This window comes from Grampus griseus, assembly GCF_964374135.1.
Source record: "Grampus griseus genome assembly, chromosome: 4".
Classification (NCBI taxonomy): Eukaryota; Metazoa; Chordata; class Mammalia; order Artiodactyla; family Delphinidae; genus Grampus; species Grampus griseus.
Genome location: NC_138997.1, coordinates 28,160,976 through 28,180,414, shown reverse-complemented (window position 1 = coordinate 28,180,414; position 19,439 = coordinate 28,160,976). Strand labels below are relative to the sequence as shown.

The following is a 19,439-nucleotide window of genomic DNA, read 5'->3' as shown; positions in this document are numbered from 1 at the left end:
ACTAATCATTTATGAGACAATGTTTGCATTACTTCTAGTACACAGACACACACACACAAACACACACACAGGCTTTTATTATTGTTTTCAGCTGTTTTGTTTGCGATTTAAAATTTTTTTAATCATTTTTTTTCTAGTATGTATTCTAACAAGTTTTTCTTGTATATAGAAAGACTGTTAATTTATATGTTTATTTTATAATCAGTAGTTGTATTTTACCCTCCTAAATTATAATAATTTTCAGCTTATCTTGAGTTTTATAAGTGTGTAATTGTTTCACCTGAAAATGGTATAAAATTTTTTCTAATTACACATTTATTATTTACGATATGATTAAAGATATCTTTTTCTTGACTTTTGCATTAATTAGAACTTTTAAAACATTAGATAATATTGATAATGATGAACATTGGTATTTTCTCACTAATTTTAATGTTATTGTGTACCATTGACTTGTTTTAAGTTGTATCCTTCTCTTCCTAGTTTACTAGATGTCTTTATGAAGAGTTTTAATTTCATTTTTATTAAATACTTTTTGAAATCTATGGAGACAGTTTACATTTTATTTGACCTATTGCATTCCCACCTTAAATCTTTGTTCCTCATTATGTGTATTTAAGTATGCTCTTGGGTATTTAGATGTAAAGTTCTTTTAGTCTTTGTTGTTTAATAACAAAGTGCTATTTTTAAAATGCAAATTTATCATTGAACATTTCTTTAGCAGTTTATTATAGGTTTTAACATATTTTTATTAACATCGCTTTTAAAATAAAAGAAAATGCCGCTCATAAGGAATCCTTATAATTTTATCAGAATTATTAACCAAAATTATTTGTTTTATGTAGCTACGTGACATGTTAATATGGCTTAATATGTTCTGTGTTTTTGTCTAAATTCCATGAAGACAGAAAAAGGGAAAGGTCTTTTAGCTTTCTTCATCCAACACTTGCAAATGTATTTAATTTGCTTATAAGTCTAAAAGGCAAAAAAAATCAATATGGAAATAAAAATAAATGTTAGCATATTTATGAACTCTGTATACTTATGCCACTGAAGAAGTGAACCTTTTGAAATAACTGTACTTTGATTATTGAACAATCAAGTGGCTGCAATCACCTAGTTTCCTATTTTATATTAGAAATTTGATTGGATTTATAAAGGTTTGTATGTGTTAATGACACAGTGTTCCCACATTTAACCTTTTGAATTATATAATAAAGAAAGTTCTGGTGGAATTTATAATATGTACGTTTTTTTCATGAAATGAGGGGATTTAAAAGTAGTAATTGCTATATTTAACTATTCTATTTTTTATTTTTATTTTTTATTTTACTGGAGTATAGTCGATTTGCGTTGTTTTAGTTTCAGGTGTTCAGCAAAGTGATTTAGTTATACATATACATATATTCATTCTTTTTTAGATGCTTTTCTCATATATGTTATCACAGAATATTGAGTAGAGTTCCCTGTGCCATACAGTAGGTCCTTGTTGGTTATCTATCTTATATATACTAGTGTGTGTGTGTGTTCATCCCAAGCTTCTGATTTATCCCTCCCCTGCCCCCACATTTCCCTTTGGGCAATCATGTTTGTTTTCGGTATCTGTAAGTCTGTTTCGTAAATAAGTTCATTTGTTTATTTTTTTTAATCGGATTCCACATATGAGTGATATATGATATTTGTCTTTCTCCTTCTGACTTCACTTAGTATAATACTGCTATACTTTAACAAAATTTTAATTAATTCATGTCCTTATTTTATATTCTTTACTCTGATTCAAGTGTTAATGAACGTTTTTGTTCTTCTTTAAATTAAACAATGTTGGTATTTAATTGTAATATAAGAGATCAATGTTCCTTGCATTTATTCTTACCGGTTGTATCATCCAGTGGCATGTTGTTTAACTGCCTTCTTAACCATTTTGCTCTTTGTTTTTTTTTTTTCCTTAACTTATTTATTTTATTTATTTATTTTTGGCTGCATTGGGTCTTCATTGTTGCACATGGGCTTTCTCTAGTTGTGGTGAGCGGGGGCTACTCTTTGTTGCAGTGCGTGGGCTTTTCATTGCAGTGGCTTCTCTTGTTGTGGAGCATGGGCTCTAGGCACGTAGAGCACGGGCTGTAGGCAGTAGTTGTGGCGCATGGGCTTAGTTGCTCTGCGGCATGTGGGATCTTCCCGGACCAGGGCTTGAAACCCGTGTCCCCTGCATTGACAGGCAGATTCTTAACCACTGTACCACCAGGGAAGCCCCGCCCTTTGGTTTTGATTCTTAACGTTTTGCTCTTTCATCAGTGATCTTTAAGATCTCATATTTCAGCTTAAGATAAATTAAATGTAAGAAAGTTTCATTAATTTATGAATGGCGATGCTTTAGATTCACTTTCCCTTGTTCATAATATATGGAATTTTTTATACTGATAAATTGGCATTCTTCTTTTAAATTTACTGATGAATAGAGAAAGCTTAGATAAAAGTGTCATGACAAAAAAGTATGACATTCATCTAATTCAAATCAAAGAAAATGAATGCAGCATAAAAACATAAAGTGCTCTAACAGTGACAATATATTAAAAGTACAACATTTAGAAATTGGTCATTTACACTGGGTTATAGATTATTTGACCACCACTTTGAACTCACGTTTGATAACCCCATGCTGAAAACCTCATATGACTGGTCAGTGGCCCATGAGAGCTAAGTTTGCATTTTAATAAATGCATAATATTCACAATGGAAGGAAATCTTGATTATCTGTCACCATTGTTTTTAGCCTGTGAATTCTTTGTTCATGTGAAGATTATGAAGTGTATTTTTACCTTGGTGATAAATTTAGTTACATAATAATGCAGGAACTGGGCAAAGGGAAAGGATTAGGCTATTTTTACCCATACTTGCAAATACTTCTTAATAATTGACTTCAAAAATGAGGTCTTCTATTCTGGTTTAATAACCCAGGGTCACTAGTAAAGCTTTATTAGCCATCTAACTCTCTCTTGATACACTTAGGACTGGTCCTCAACTTAACAATTTATATACGAGCCCTTTTTAAGTAGTAAGTCGGTGCTGGGGATTTGTGTTGAGGACAGGCCCATTAGGAAGAAATTCACACTTCCAAAATTCCTAGAAGCTCAATTTCTCATCATTTGCTGTAAAGTACATTTACTTGTGTACTGTGTACATGACTGAGATTAATAATAATTTTAGAAAGGAACAACTGCGATGATAGATGTTTTTTCTTTTTATCACACCTACCTATAATGTAAAGCTGACAACTTTATGTCTGTTTCCTAATTCTAAGAATGATCTGCCACCAAGTGTCCTGTTAGTACTAATGTGCTATTATACATTCTTGGGGGTTGTGGGAGAAAAAAATCACACACATGGGATTAGAGTTGGCAAATGCTGAATAATAATTATTCCTTATACTTTTTTGTATTTCCAAAATTTCCTATCATGAACATATAATGCTTTTATTTATTTTTTTAATATTTAAAAAAAATTTTATTGGAGTATAGTTGATTAACAATGTTGTGTTAGTTTCAGGTGTACAGTAAAGTGAATCAGTTATACATCTATATATATATCTCCACTCTTTTTTAGCTTCTTTACACATATAGTTCATTACACAGTAAGAAATGATATTTTTTCACAGTAAAAGTATATCCCAAACATTTCATAGAATATGCTTATACTAAAAAATTGTTATTTTTTTAAACATCTTTATCGGAGTACAATTGCTTTACAATGGTGTGTTATTTTCTGCTTTATAACAAAGTGAATGTTATACATATATATATATGTCCCCATATCTCTTCCCTCTTGCATCTCCCTCCCTCCCACCCTCCCTATCCCACCCCTCTAGGTGGTCACAAAGCACAGAGCTGATATCCCTGTGCTTTGCGGCTGCTACCAACTAGCTATCTATTTTAAGTTTGGTAGTATATATATGTCCATGCCGCTCTCTCACTTTGTCCCAGCTTACCCTTCCCCCTCCCCATATCCTCAAGTCCATTCTCTAGTAGGTCGGTGTCTTTATTCCTGTCTTGCCCCTAGGTTCTTCATGACCTTTTTTTTTTTAGATTCCGTATATATGTGTCAGCATATGGTATTTGTTTTTCTCTTTCTGACTTACTTCACTCTGTATGACAGACTCTGAGTCCATCCACCTCACTACAAATAACTCAATTTCGTTTCTTTTTATGGCTGAGTAATATTCCTTGTATATATGTGTCACATTTTCTTTATCCATTCATCTATTGATGGACACTTAGGTCAATTTTGTTTATCTTCTCAAAGAACCAGCTTTTAGTTGTATTGATCTTTTCTATTGTTTCCTTCATTTCTTTTTCATTTATTTCTGATCTGAAATTTATGATTTCTTTCCTTCTGCTAACTTTGGGGTTTCTTTGTTCTTCTTTCTCTAATTGCTTTTGGTGTAAGGTTGGTTGTTTATTTGAGATGTTTCTTGTTTCTTAAGGTAGGATTCTATTGCTATAAACTTCCCTCTTAGAACTGCTTTTGCTCTATCCCATAGGTTTTGGGTCGTCGTGTTTTCATTGTCATTTGTTTCTAGGTATTTTTTGATTTCCTCTTTGATTTCTTCAGTGATCTCTTGGTTATTAAATAGTGTATTGTTTAGCCTCCATGTGTTTGTATTTTTCACATATTATTTCCTGTAATTGATACCTAGTCTCATAGTGTTGTGGTCAGAAAAGATACTTGATACGATTTCAATTTTCTTAAATTTACCAAGGCTTGATTTGTGACCCAAGATATGATCCATCCTGGAGAATGTTCCATGAGTACTTGAAAAGAAAGTGTACTCTGTTGTTTTTGGATGGAATGTCCTATAAATATCAATTAAGTCTATCTTGTTTAATGTATCATTTAAAGCCTGTGTTTCTGTATTTATTTTCATTTTGGATGATCTGTCCATTGGTGAAAGTAGGGTGTTAAAGACTCCTAGTATGATTGTGTTAATGTAGATTTCCCATTTTATGTCTGTTAGTATTTGCCTTATGTATTGAGCTGCTCCTGTGTTGGGTGCATAAATATTTACAATTGTTATATCTTCTTCTTGGATTGATCCCTTGATCATTATGTAGTGTCCTTCTTTGTCTCTTGTAATAAATAGTCTTTGTCTTAAAAGCTATTTTGTCTGATATGAGAATTGCTACTCCAGCATTCTTTTGATTTCCATTTGCGTGGAATATCTTTCTCCATCCCTTCACTTTCAGTCTGTATGTGTCCCTAGGTCTCAAGTCAGTCTCTTGTAGACAGCATATATATGGGTCTTGTTTTTGTATCCATTCAGCCAGTCTATGTCTTTTGGTTGGAGCATTTAATCCATTTACATTTAAGGTAATTATCGGTATGTATGTTCCTATTACCATTTTCTTAACTGTATTGGGTTTGTTATTGTAGGTCTTTTCCTTCTCTTGTGTTTCCTGCCTAGAGAAGTTCCTTTAGCATTTTTTGTAAAGCTGGTTTGGTGGTGCTGAATTCTCTTTGCTTTCACTTGTCTGTAAAGGTTTTAATTTCTCCATCAAATCTGAATGATATCCTTGCTGGGTAGAGTAATGTTGGTTGTAGGGTTTTTTTCCTTCATCACTTTAAATATATCCTGCCACTCCCTTCTGGCTTGCAGAGTTTCTGCTGAAAGATCAGCTGTTAACCTTATGGGGATCCCCTTGTGTGTTATATGTTGTTTATCCCTTCCTGCTTTTAATATTTTTTCTTTGTATTTAATTTTTGATAGTTTCATTAATATGTGTCTTGGCGTGTTTCTCCTTGGATTTATCCTTTATGGGACTCTCTGTGCTTCCTGGACTTGATTAACTATTTCCTTTCCCATATTAGGGAAGTTTTCAACTAGAATCTCTTCAAATATTTTCTCAGTCCCTTTCTTTTTCTCTTCCTCTTCTGGGACCCCTATCATTCGAATGTTGGTGCATTTAATGTTGTCCCAGAGGTCTCTGAGACTGTCCTCAATTCTTTTCATTCCTTTTTCTTTATTCTGCTCTGCAGTAGTTATTTCCACTATTTTATCTTCCAGGTCACTTATCCATTCTTCTGCCTCAGTTATTCTGCTATTAATCCCTTCTAAAAAATTTTTAATTTCATTTATTGTGTTGTTCATCACTGTTTGTTTGCTCTTTATTTCTTCTACATCCTTGTTAAACGTTTCTTGTATTTTCTCCATTCTATTTCCAAGATTTTGGATCATCTTTACTATCATTACTCTGAATTCTTTTTCCGGTAGACTGCCTATTTCCTCTTCATTTTTTAGGTTTGGTGGGTTTTTACCTTGCTTCTTCATCTGCTGTGTGTTTCTCTGCCTTCTCATTTTGCTTATCTTACTGTGTTTGGGGTCTCCTTTTTGCCGGCTGCAGGTTCGTAGTTCCCATTGTTTTTGGTGTCTGTCCTCAGTAGCTAAGGTTGGTTCAGTGGGTTGTGTAGGCTTCCTGGTGGAGGGGACTAGTGCCTGTGTTCTGGTGGATGGGGCTGGATCTTGTCTTTCTGGTGGGATGGTCTGCATCTGGTGGTGTGTTTTGAGGTGTCTGTGGCCTTAATGATTTTAGGAAGCCTCTCTGCTAATGGATGGGGTTGCGTTCCTATCTTGCGAGTTGTTTGGCATACGGTGTCCATCACTGTAGCTTTCTGGTCATTGAGTGGAGCTGGGTCTTGGCGTTGAGATGGAGATCTCTGGGAGATTTTCGCCATTTGATATTACGTGGAGCTGGGAGGTGTCTTGTGGACCAGTGTCCTTCTGAATGTGTCTCTCCCACCTCAGATGCACAGCCCTGATGCCTGGCTGGAGCACCAAGAGCCTGTCATCACACGGCTCAGAATAAAAGGGAGAAAAAAAAGAAAGAAAAAAAGAAAGGAAGAAGAAGATTTAAAAAAATAAAGTAAAATGAAATAAAGTTATTAAAATAAAAAATAATCATTAATAATTTTTTAAGTAATAATAAAAAAAGCAAAGAGAGCAACCAAAGCAAAAAACAAATCCACCAATGATAACAAGTTCTAAAAACTTTCCAAAAAAAAAAAAAACAAAAACGGAGAGACAGAACCCTAGGACAAATGATAAAAGCAAAGCTATACAGACAAAGTCACACACAGAAGCATACACATACACACTCACAAAAAGAGAAAAAGGAAAAATATATACATATATTGTTGCTCCCAGCGTCCATCTCCTCAATTTGGGATGATTCGTTGTCTATTCAGGTATTCCACAGATGCAGGGTACATCAAGTTGATTGTGGAGATTTAATCCACTGCTCCTGAAGCTGCTGGGAGAGATTTCCCTTTCTCTTTTGTGTTCGCACAGTTCCTGGGGTTCAGTTTGGATTGGCCACGCCTCTGTGTCTGGGTCGCCTGAGGGCATCTGTTCTTCGCTCAGACAGGACGGGGTTAAAGGAGCAGCTGATACGGGGGCTCTGGCTCACTCAGGCCAGGGGGAGGGAGGGGTACGGATGCGGGATGAGCCTGCGGCGGCAGAAGCCGGCATGACGTTGCACCAGCCTGAGGCGCCCCGTGCGTTCTCCCAGGGGAGTTGTCCCTGCATCACGGGACCCTGGAAGTGGCGGGCTGCACAGGCTCCCGGGAGGGGAGGTGGGGATAGTGACTTGTGCTTGCACACAGTCTTCTTGGTGGCGGCAGCAGCAGCCTTAGCGTCTCCTGCCTGTCTCTGGGGTCTGTGCTGATAGCCGCGGCTCGCTCCCGTCTTTGGAGCTCTTTAAGCGGCGCTCTTAATCCCCTCTCCTCGCGCACCATGAAACAAAGAGGGAAGAAAAAGTCTCTTGCCTCTTCGGCAGCTCCAGATTTTTTCCCGAACTCCCTCCTGGCTAGCCGTGGTGCACTAACCCCTTCAGGCTGTGTTCACTCCACCAGTCCTCTCCCTGCGCTCCGACCGAAGCCCGAGCCTCAGCTTCCGGCCCCCGCCTGCCGCGCGGGTGAGCAGACAAGCCTCTCGGGCTGGTGAGTGCTGGTTGGCACCGATCCTCTGTGTGGGAATCTCTCTGCTTTGCCCTCCGCACCCCTGTTGCTGTGCTCTCCTCCGCGGCTCTGAAGCTTCCCCCCTCCGCCACCTGCAGTCTCCGCTCATGAAGGGGCTTCTAGTGTGTGGAAACCTTTCCTCCTTCACAGCTCCCTCCCACTGGTGCAGGTCCTATCCGTCCCTATCCTTTTGACTCTGTTTATTCTTTTTTCTTTTGCCCTACCCAGGTACGTGGGGAGTTTCTTGCCTTTTGGGAGGTCTGAGGTCTTCTGCCAGCGTTCAGTAGGTGTTCTGTAGGAGTTGTTCCACGTGTAGATGTATTTCTGATGTATCTGTGGGGAGGAAGGTGATCTCCGCGTCTTACTCTTCCACCGTCTTGAAGCTCCTCCTCCTGTAATGCTTTTAAAACCATAAAATAATGTTAAAATAATCATGGAACCAAAATATTTACCAAACAAAAGTATGTCTTTAGTATGATTCCATTTACAATGTTTTTTAAAATCCCTGTGATTCTTGAAGTACAAGTCTGGGGACCACTGCCTTAAATATTCAAATTCAGGGCCTGCAGTAGGGAAGCAGTGAGACCTGAATAATACAATCGGCCTGTGCAGGAGAGGGAGGGACAGGCATCTTTGGGTCCTCTGAACACTCACCATCTATTCTAAATATTAAGCATAATGAGCCTTGCTTATCTGAGAGGCAGGAGATAACTATAGGTGTCTAAGGAGGTCCCACTGTGGGGTTTTATTCTGGCTTCCATCCTTAGCAAACTAAAAGGGTTATAATCAGTTGATGAACTGTGGTTTTGACCTGAGGGGTTGTCAATAGTCTGTAGAAAATAAATTCTTGTGGAGAAGACTAACATCAGAAAACCATCTGGAAAGAGCTATGAGTTCTTGTGAGAGAAACCATAGTGCTGACTATGCACGGACAGCTAAAGGATTTAGAAAGATTGGAAGAAGACTTCAAAGGGAGAGGCCACCAGAAAACTAGCAACCCCTGAAGGCGCTAACAGTCCCATGATACCAGGAACAGTGTGTTTAAAATGATATGGCATCCTCATTGAAAGGACCGACTTTCAAGTTAGAATTAAGATTATACTGGCCTCACCACTTACTGTGAGGCCATGAAAATGCTCTTTAACCTCTATATGCCTCAGTGTCTTGAGCTATGTTATGAGTATGCTAGTATTGAACTCATAGGATTGTCAGTAAGTCACACATATGTGATTTTAGGATTAATTTAGCTAATGTACATAACCTGCTTAGCACACTGCCTGCTATATACTAAGCTCCCAATGAATACTATTAATTATTGTTGTATTTATTTGTTAATTAAAAAGCCTTTTATTGACCCTTTCCCAGTATCAGGCACATGGCTAGGTGCTAGGAGATTCAATGGTTAGCAAACAATCATGGACCTTGTCTGCCTGTAACTGATAGTCTTGTGAACGAGGCAGATCTCAAGTAATAATAGGAATAATATAATTACAAACTTCAGTAAGTGTAATGGAGGAAAAGTACAGAGAACAATAACTCTGAGATGATATAATGTGAAAGCTTGATCTAGTTGGTGAGAGTTAGAGGACACTTTGAGAAGAGACATGAAGGTGTTGTAGACGTTGATGAGGCAACGGAGGAAAGGGTTTGGGAGGAGAACATACCAGCTACACAGAACATCTTATGCAAAGCTTCTGAAGTAGGAGGATGCAAGATGTGATTCTGAAACTGAAAGAAAGCCAAGGTTGCTAGAGTAGAGATGGAAGAGGAGGCAGGGGCCAGAATGTTCAAAGTCTTTCAGGGCATAGTAAGGACTTGGCATTATTTTAAGAGCATCAGGAAGCCATTGAGTAGGAAAATGAACCAGGGAAACTGCTGAGTAGGAAAATGAACTAGGGAACTGCTGAATAGGAAAATGTATTAAAAATACTTTAAAAAATATTATTCTGGAGCTTCCCTGGTGGCGCAGTGGTTGAGAGTCCGCCTGCCGATGCAGGGGACACGGGTTTGTGCCCCGGTCCGGGAGGATCCCGCGTGCCGCGGAGCGGCTGGGCCCGTGAGCCGCTGAGCCTGTGCGTCCGGCAGCGGGAGAGGCCGCGGCAGTGGGAGGCCCGCGTACCGAAAAAAATATATATGTATATATTATTCTGGCTGCTGTTTAGAGGCAAGATCCAAAGGGCCAAGAAGACTGTTTAGGAGGCAAAAATGCTTGTATAAAAATAGATGATAGTTTTTCTAGGAGGGTGGCAGTGGGTAGTGCGGTGTCAAGATCTAGTTTTCTAGGTTGTGCCATTAAATAGGGGCTATTTACTGAGACAGGGAATCCTAGAACAGGACAGACATTGGTGCCTATTTGTTAGCCAAGTGGAGTTGTCAATTAGGCAACTGGATATCATGATTTTGCCATATTTTGTTAACGCTAAGATGTATATTTTCATATTTTAATGTCTCTAAAATTGAGCTATATCTTATAATCAATGGTATGCCCTAGTTAAATTTCCAGTCTTTTATATTTCTTCGTGGTGTGTAAACTAACAGGGTCATCAACATCTATAATGTCTTAGATTCAACAAAATATGCTAATAATAGCAACAAGGAAGACCACCATAACATCAGTTAGTAGCTCACAAGCACTAATTAACACAAAACTTCTGATCAGTATAGAACAGGAACCACTTACCCTTAGAATATCCAAAATAGTGTAGGAGTGACCAGAAAGAGCAACGACTTCAGGATGACTGTCCACTTTTCCACCCACCCATCCAGAAGACAAGTAAGATGGGGGACAAGACAGGAAACTGCCCTCATTATCTAAATAGGATAGAGGCTGTACCAGCATCTGTTAAATGAAGAGCATGATAATAATAGTAATAACACTTAAATAATGCTGGCCATAGACTAGGTGTTCTTCTAAAGACTTTATATCAGCTCATGACAACACTATTATGTGAACAGTTTTACTATGATACTGAGCTGGAAAGAGGTTAGCTAACTTGCTTCGGGTCACACAGATCATAAATGGCAGATCCAGGTTCACACCCAAGCAGTGGTCAGCTCTAAAGCCTCTGCTCTCAACCACTGCTGCTACCTCTAATGAAGATAATTAATTACTTGGTGACCTGGGAGCAATAGAGATTTATGGAACTATTGTGTGGGCTTTTGCCAGACCTAGACACATACATCTAAGATCTTCAGAGTTTTACTATGTACATGGCTTGGGGAAGAAGGCATAAGGAAGAGCTCTTATTCTTTTGAGTTCTGAGAACTGTATTATTACATCTAAATGTAATGTGGCAATATTGACTTAGTGACTTAGCAGTGTATCAAAAGGAAGGTGCTTTATAAATAACACATTATCAATATCAGCAACAAAAATTAAATTCCTGTTTTTATCTTTGGATGACATATGTAATAAAACAAAAAGAAGAGGACATGTTTTACAAGCCATATGTCTTCTAAAATGAAAAATGCTTACTTGTAATCAACTTTGATATTATGAAAGGAGGTACAATTATTCCAAAATCATTATGCCTTGTTTATATAAGCTCTAAGTCTCCATTTGTATTACCTGATGGCAAATGGTGGCATTAGCAAGATTCTGAGCTGAAAACCTTGAATGTGTGTCTGATACTATAGCTATCACAATATCACATTGTCATGGCAAGTTCAGCTTCCACAGACTTCATGTGTTTCTGCTTAAGTCTTCAATCAGGATAAGCCAGGAAGAGAAAGTGGCAGGTCTACATTCACCACTGCTTAGATTTTAGTGTAGGCATTTTATTTTTCCCCAAATGAAAACATTTGCCTTTATGGAAAATAAAATGCTTTATTAAAACTGATAAGCATAGGACTTCCCTGGTGGCGCAGTGGTTGAGAGTCCGCCTGCCAATGCAGGGGCACGGGTTCATGCCCCGGTCCGGGAAGATCCCACATGCCGCGGAGCGGCTGGGCCCATGAGCCATGGCCGCTGAGCCTGCGTGTCCGGAGCCTGTGCTCTGCAACAGGAGAGGCCACAACAGTGAGAGGCCTGTGTACCGCAAAAAAAAGAAACCCCAAAACTAATAAGCATAGCCCTATTAAATAACGTTACTAAACATCTTGTTTAAGCTAAAGGAATTAGAAAGATATAAATCTTGAAGAGGAGAGAAATCTAAGTGTAATTTGGTTCTTCACACTAAAAAGGCTGCTATTATTGCTAGATTTTTCTACTTTATTTTTTTTCTTTATGGTTTTGAAGAGGGAAACTCTGATCTATTTTATTTCCTCACTTTGTGTGTGATGGAAAACTTCAGGATTGTATTTAATTTCACTCTATGATTTCTCATAATGTAATTAATGCTGCATCCTCCTTCACAATTCATCCTCCTTCACAAAACGCTGTCGCCTTCACAACTTGAAGAGACCTCTACTGCCTGAGGATCTCCCTTGATCAACTTCTTGAAGAAGTATGATCAGAATGAAAAAGTAAAGCAGAGTTGACTCTTTAGCACTGCTTTGTAATAGTTCTGGCTTCCTTTCTTCTGTTGACAGATGAGAAAGGATTTAGAATTATTTAAATGAGCTATATCTAATAACTGCATATCTGAGCACATATGAAGATGTCTGCTTTTTTAGTTAGAGGGGAATAATTTTGAACTTTTCCTTTTAAGAAGAGGCAGAAAACTTCCTAAGATGTTTATAATTGAAAGATGCAATAACTTTATTTCCTGGCTCTCTCATGGTTTTTATTAGTGTTGGAATAATACTAGATGAAAATTAAAACTAACACACTCATGTAGTACTTATAGACATGGTGCTATAAATTTTGATATATCTCTTATATCACTTAATCCTAACAATAACCCTATGATGTCAGTATTATCACCAGGAGATAAATGTGATTCATCTAATATTTCATAGCCTGTTAATGGTGGTTCAAGAATTAAAACCCAGGTCTGTTTGTATCAATCAGGATCCAGTTAGAAACTAAAACTACATGGTGACTTGAGAAGGAAAAGATTAATATAAAGAATTATTAACTATGATGGTGATTAAATAAGATTGGCTACGAAGGGTAAAAAAAAACCTAAAGAATTGAGAAGAGCAGATATAAGGAGTGGCGCTAACCCTCGGTCTGAGGCAGAGCACTTAAGGAAAGAACAAATTTTAAAGAGTGCCCCTTACCCTCTCCCTTTACCCTGGGATCCAGCTCTTCTTGAAGAGGACATAGCTGTGACCCAGTGAGTGGCAGAGACGTTTGCTGAGGTAGCATGCTAGTGGAACTCCCAGGGAAGCCACTCTCTGGGGTTCTGGGGAAACTTCCCATAAGGAGGTGTCTCAGTGTGGAACCCATTCAAGGGAAGTTGGTGCCTCACGGAACGTGCTAGCCAGCTCCTAGAGTGTGAGTCAGGGAAGCCCTGTGGGGTGCCAAGCAACATGGCCCAGAAGGTGCCCTGCACTGCTGCTGGTCACTATGCACAGTAGGAGCTATCAGACAAAAGCCCCCGGAACCAGGAAGAGCCTCTTTGTCCTCTAGTTTCCTACCTTACCCTCTATGAAGGATGCTTAAAAATTTCCCATATGGCAAGGGAGAAATATTCTAGTCTCACAAATAGGACAATGAAGGGTGGATTTAGGGTGAGGCAATAGATGGATACTACCCGCCAACAAATCTGCTTTCTTAATCATTTAATCATTATGTTGTACTGCCTTATACTTACTGTACCACAAAATATGATATTTGAAAAAATAAAAGGGAAAAAAGGGAAGGAAGGTAGAGGTAGGAAGAAAAAGATAGACAATGTAACAGGATTATAAATGAAGATTTACATCAGTATCTCTCTTTTCTTTGAAATGTTTCTAGGTAGAGTCACTTTGAATTAATTGCTCAGGAGACTGCCTTATTAAATTTTAGGACATTGGCTTATCAACCAAAAACTGAAGACACAAACTGCAGGCCCAAGGGCCATAACCAAAGATTTTTCACTCTACAATTTAAATTATTTTTTAATCCCAGCTTTCTCATCTACTGGTTAATGCAGGTCATGTTCACTTGACAAACATTTGTTTGCAAATAAGAGCTTCTCCTCAGACAATCCAAATCCTAATTGCATCATTTACAGACTCTAAGATTTAGGCAAGTTATTTAATTTCTTTGGGCCTCCAATTCCTCATGTAAAATGATGATAACAACAGTATCTACCTTACAGATGTGTTATGAATATTAAGTGTGTTAATATTCAAAAGCACTTGGGACCATTTCTTGCATATAGTAAGTGCTATATAAATATTTGTATAGATGTTATTATATTTTCTTAAAGACCATAGCCTAAGAATATGTATTCTTTCAGTAGTTCCAGTTTATGGAACTCTTCATTTAATCAACATTTTTGTCAGATTATTCTGATTTCATTGTTTAATGGCAATTAAAAAAATATGATTACGTTATAGTATGTATAATGTGAATGCTGTTAGTTGGTTATCTTACTTTTTTCTACAGCTATTAACAACAGTGCTTTAAACTGATAGTGTTTGAAGATTCTACTAGCAAGCCCGTACTCCTTAATTTTTGCTATGAATTATCTAAACGGTAAGATTTTTGGTGAAGTATTTTTGGCTAAAGAAAACTACGTTGTCAGCATAACCATTAGCATTCAAATTATTCAATAGTTTTAAATTTACATCCCTTAAAAGAAACACATTAGAAATTTTGTAAAAATGTCTAAAATTAAAAACAAATTAATGTTCTTTTTTTTTACAGAACACCATGCAAAATACTCTGATATCATCAAGAAGTCCAATGCAATTGAAATGTTATTTACACTCTACCCTCCTCAAGGTGCCCATGTGCGTACTAATATGAGGCTTAGGTCAACTTGGCTAAGACCCATAGTAAATGGGGAAGAAGGATATAAATATATAGGTAAGATGCTGAACCTTATAATTTCCTTTTATAATAAGGCAGAAATGACCTTGTACTTTATATAACCCTTATCCATCACTTAGATGATATGGGATGATAGGCCCTATAGAATATTCCCTTTCGTTCTTGAGTATTATGCTTGCAATTTAAAAAGTGGCTTATTTATACTTTGGTGACTCCATTAAAATACTGGAAACACTGTGTTTATCCATTTATCTGATGATGGATATTTGGCTTGTTTTTTAGAAAAAGTGATACTACAAGGAAAGCTGCTACGAACATTCATGTACTGGACTGTATATAGACACATGTATGCATTTCTCTTGACTAAACTGTTTTCCAGCATGGTTAAACCATTTCATATTCCCCATCAGTAGAAATATGAGAGTTGCATTTGTTCCATGGCCATATCAATACTCAGTGTAATCAGTTTTTCTAATTTTAGCCATTCTAAGAGATAGCGTTGATATTCCATTGTGGTTTTAATTTGCATTTCTCTAGTAGACAATGATATACAGCATATTTTCATGTATTTGTCATTTGTGTATCTTCTTTGGTGAAATGTCTGTTCAAATTTTTGGCCAGTTTTATATTTTTTGCTGTTGTTTTAAGTGTTGAGAGTCCTTTAGATATTCTGAATATAAATTATTTAACATATATATGCTTCGCAAATATTTTCTCCCAGTCTGTGGCTTGTCTTTTCTTTCTCTTAATAATATCTTCTGAAGAGCAGAAGATTTTAATTTTGATGAAGTCCAGTTTACCACTGTATTCTTTTATGACTCACGCTTTTACTGTCATATCCAAGAAATATTGGTTAGACCTCTGGTCACAAAGTTTTCTTCTAGAAATATAGTTTTAAATTTTATATTTCAGTATATAATTTGTTTTGAGCTCTGTTTTGTACACGACTCAAGATTGAAATTTTGTCTTTTTTCTAACATATTGATACCCAAATGTGCTAGCACTACTTGTTGAAAAGACTATCCTTCTATGAATTAACTTTGTATTTTGGAAAACCAGATAGTCCAAAGAAAATATATAGATGGCAAATAAGCACATGAAAAGATGATCAATATTATTAGTCATTAGGAAAATACAAATAAAAGCCATAATGTCATACCACTACTCATCTATTAGAATGACTAAAATAAAATTTAAAAATCTGACAATACCAAATCTGGCAAGAATGTAGAAAAACTGGAACATTCATACATTGCTGGTGGAAATACTAAATTGTACAACCCATTTCTAAAGATTTTGATACTTATAAATTAATATGCTCTAACCATAAAGCCTAGCCATCATACTCCTAGGTAATTTCCTAAGAGGATTGAAAGTATTTGTTTACACAAAAACCTATATATAAACATATGTAGCTGCTTAATCATAATTGCCAAGGGCTGGAAAAACACAAATGTTCTTCAACTGGTGAATGGATAATCAAAATTTGTTAACATTTGTACAGTGAAATAGTATCCAGCAATAAAGAGGAATGAGATACTGATACAATAACATGGATGAATTTCAAATGCATCATGTTAAGTGAAAGAAGCCAAACTCAAAGGCTATATATTGATTCCATTTAAATGACACTTTGGAAAAGCAAAACTAGTAGGACAGAGTCAGCCCTGTGATTGTCAGGGGTTAATGCTGGTGGGAGGGTTTGACTACAGAGAGGTTGCATGAGGGAGTTCTTAGGGTGATGAAACTGTTCTGCATAGCTAAAACAAACTGTATGCCAAAAAGAATGAATTTTGCTGAAAGTAAAATTTTTAAAATAAACACAAAATAAAAAGAGAATAATTTAAGAATGGCAAACAAATCCAAAAATGATGCGCACTGCTATTAGTCATTAGGGAGATGTAAATTAAACACAGTAGGATACCACTACACACCTACCTTAAGGGCTAAATTAAAAAGTCAGAACACACCAAGTGCAGCAGCTGGAACACTAATATCCTGCCAATGCAAATGTAAAATTTTAAAATCACCATGCAAAATGGTTTGACATTTTCTTAAAAAGTTATAGATACACTTACTATATGACTCAGCCATACCACTCCTAGATATTTGTCCATGAAAAAGTATACGTACATACAAGGACTTGTACATGAATATTCATAGATTCTTTTTTTGTTAAAGACCCAAACTAGAAACAACTCAAATGCCCATCTACAGGTGAAAGGATAAACAAATTGTGATATATCCATGCAGAATACTACTCATCAATATAAAAGAACAAACTATTGACAGTATATAATACATATAACAAACAATATGGCTGAATCTCACATGAATTATGCTGAAAAAGGTTAGACAAAAAAGAGTACAAGAGTATGATTCCATTTATATAAAAGTCTAGAAGTTGCAAACAAACTAGGCCTGTGACAGAATCAGATCCGTGGTTACCTGGGACAGAGGTGGGAAATAGAAGTGAGACCTGATGGATTACAAAATTTGAGGGATGCTGTCAATAGAAATGTTTATTAACTTGATTGTGGTGATAGGTGATGGTTCCATGGATGTAAACATATGTCAAAATTCATCAAATTATACACTTTAAGTACATGTAGTTTTTTATTTACACTTCAATAAAGCTGTAAAAATAAAGTTGAAGACATAAAGTTAAACAACCAAGATAGTTAAATTTGTATTTTGGGATTTTTTGAAAGATGACTTCTCTTTAAGTTTAAAAGTAGCATATTAGAACTCATCTGGAGAGTCACAAATTTAATGCAGTCTCATTTGGCTTGTGCATATAAAGATCTATTTAAGTGCTCAGTTCTGAAAGATAGCCTGGAAGAAGAAGCGGGAAAGAAAGAGAAAGAAAATTATGAAAAGGAGGTTGAAGGCTTTAGGTTCTATAAGATGAACCAAGACCCTGATTGCAATTTATTTTCTCTTTGCAATTTTCTCTCTGAAAGTTAACCTATCATTCTAAAAGATTTGTGTTCATTGTCTAAAGCCCATTTGTGAACATTTGGTTCAAATAAAACAAATAGGAAATACGGAAGTGGCCTTATAAGTTGAGGACTCCATCTTCTGAGGTTTTATGCTTTCTTTCTCCTTTTTAGTAGGTGGCCAGGGCCTTGCATCTTTTTGAATTATAGTTGTTATTAAATTGATTGACAATAGAGTTTGCAGCATTTGCCTTGAAAAAGATTAGTCTATTATAGAAGTGCTTTCTGAAACTCAGTTAACTCCTTGACTATAAACATTTTAGGGAATATAGCTCTGGGAATTTATTACATGTTCCAATATTAATACTCCACAATGTAGGCACTCCTGTTTATTGATTTCACTCTGTAGATTTAGAGATGTATCATCAGCAAGAACTGAAGAGTAGTTAACAGAGTTACTGAATGCTCTGTAAATGGCATGGGCTACTAACAAAGTATGTAGTATTAAGACCATACATACTCTAAAAATATTTCATATACCCATATTTTATATCCCAGAATTCCTAGCACAGTGGCTTGAATGTAACTGGAATGCTGCATATGTCATAATTTCAAATTGCTTAATAGGCACAAAGCATTTATTCTGAATCATAATTTTGTAATCTTAGACCATCAATGAAGTTAAAAAAAAAAGTCTTTAAATTTTTTTTCCGGGAGCATAGTCTTGTCAAACCTGTTTTCGGAAAGGTTATTTGGAGGGCTAGTCTTTTAATATGTCTTTGGTTATCTTTCCTTATGAGTTGTCTGTCTCTGAGCTCCCCTGACCTTATGGCCTATCACAGGTACACTGAACTTGTTCCTCTCCTTCATTAAGTTTTTGTGACTTTGGTGAATTTCCAGCCTGGAAGCTGTATATTACATTAATGAGCTCTTGGAATTCTAATAGGAATACCTTGAAAGGGGTAGGTTAGTCATTGTCTTTCAGGGAAGTAATTTAGGGAATACAAATGAATGATTAAACTACTTTCTCAAACCAATGGTCCATTCTTAACTGAAATCATATTGTTATATTAATGTAAGTTTTCTAATCAGTTCAGATTCTGAGTAATGAGCAAAGACCTCTAGTTCTATTTCTTTTTCATACATCATTTTGAGCCCTTATATAGTAAGTTTTACTTACCTTTATAACATATGGTTATTTAAGTTGTATAATTAATACTGGAACCTGATTTCCTGGCCTAATCACTATTATGTTACCTATTATGAGTACAAGGTATCTTTTTATGCCCTTCAGTTTATTCCACTGCCTTCAGGCAAGACCTGATATACATTAGCCAAATGGGAATCTGTCCCATCTTTAAAGACTGTGGCAATTACTCAGTCATCCTTGACAGCTCAGAATTTTCTACTTTGCAACATGACTTTCTTTTCTTATGCATCCTTTATTGCAGTTGTAGCTGTTTCACTCTCCACAAAACAAAGGCTATGCCTACAAGATTAAGACCTTTTCTTTTTTCTGAAAATATTCCTTTTCAAACATTATTCCTCAGAAGTCCCCTTTCTAATCCTTAATGTCTTTTGGCACTTCTCTCTAAACTTTCCCACATTTTCTCATTTGTTTTAAGTGATGG

At 36.5% G+C, this 19,439-nt stretch overlaps 1 protein-coding gene across 1 annotated transcript in view; it reads left to right on the top strand.

The window, feature by feature from the left end:
• Positions 1 to 19,439, top strand: part of IQCM (IQ motif containing M) — a gene marked incomplete at its 5' end in the record, with an annotated part of 334,909 nt that overhangs the window by 247,560 nt on the left and 67,910 nt on the right. Inside the window, one exon of the mRNA XM_082653985.1 lies at positions 14,744 to 14,905. Within this exon, the coding sequence (XP_082510111.1) occupies positions 14,744 to 14,905 (162 nt within the window). The remainder of the gene's footprint in view (positions 1 to 14,743; positions 14,906 to 19,439) is intronic.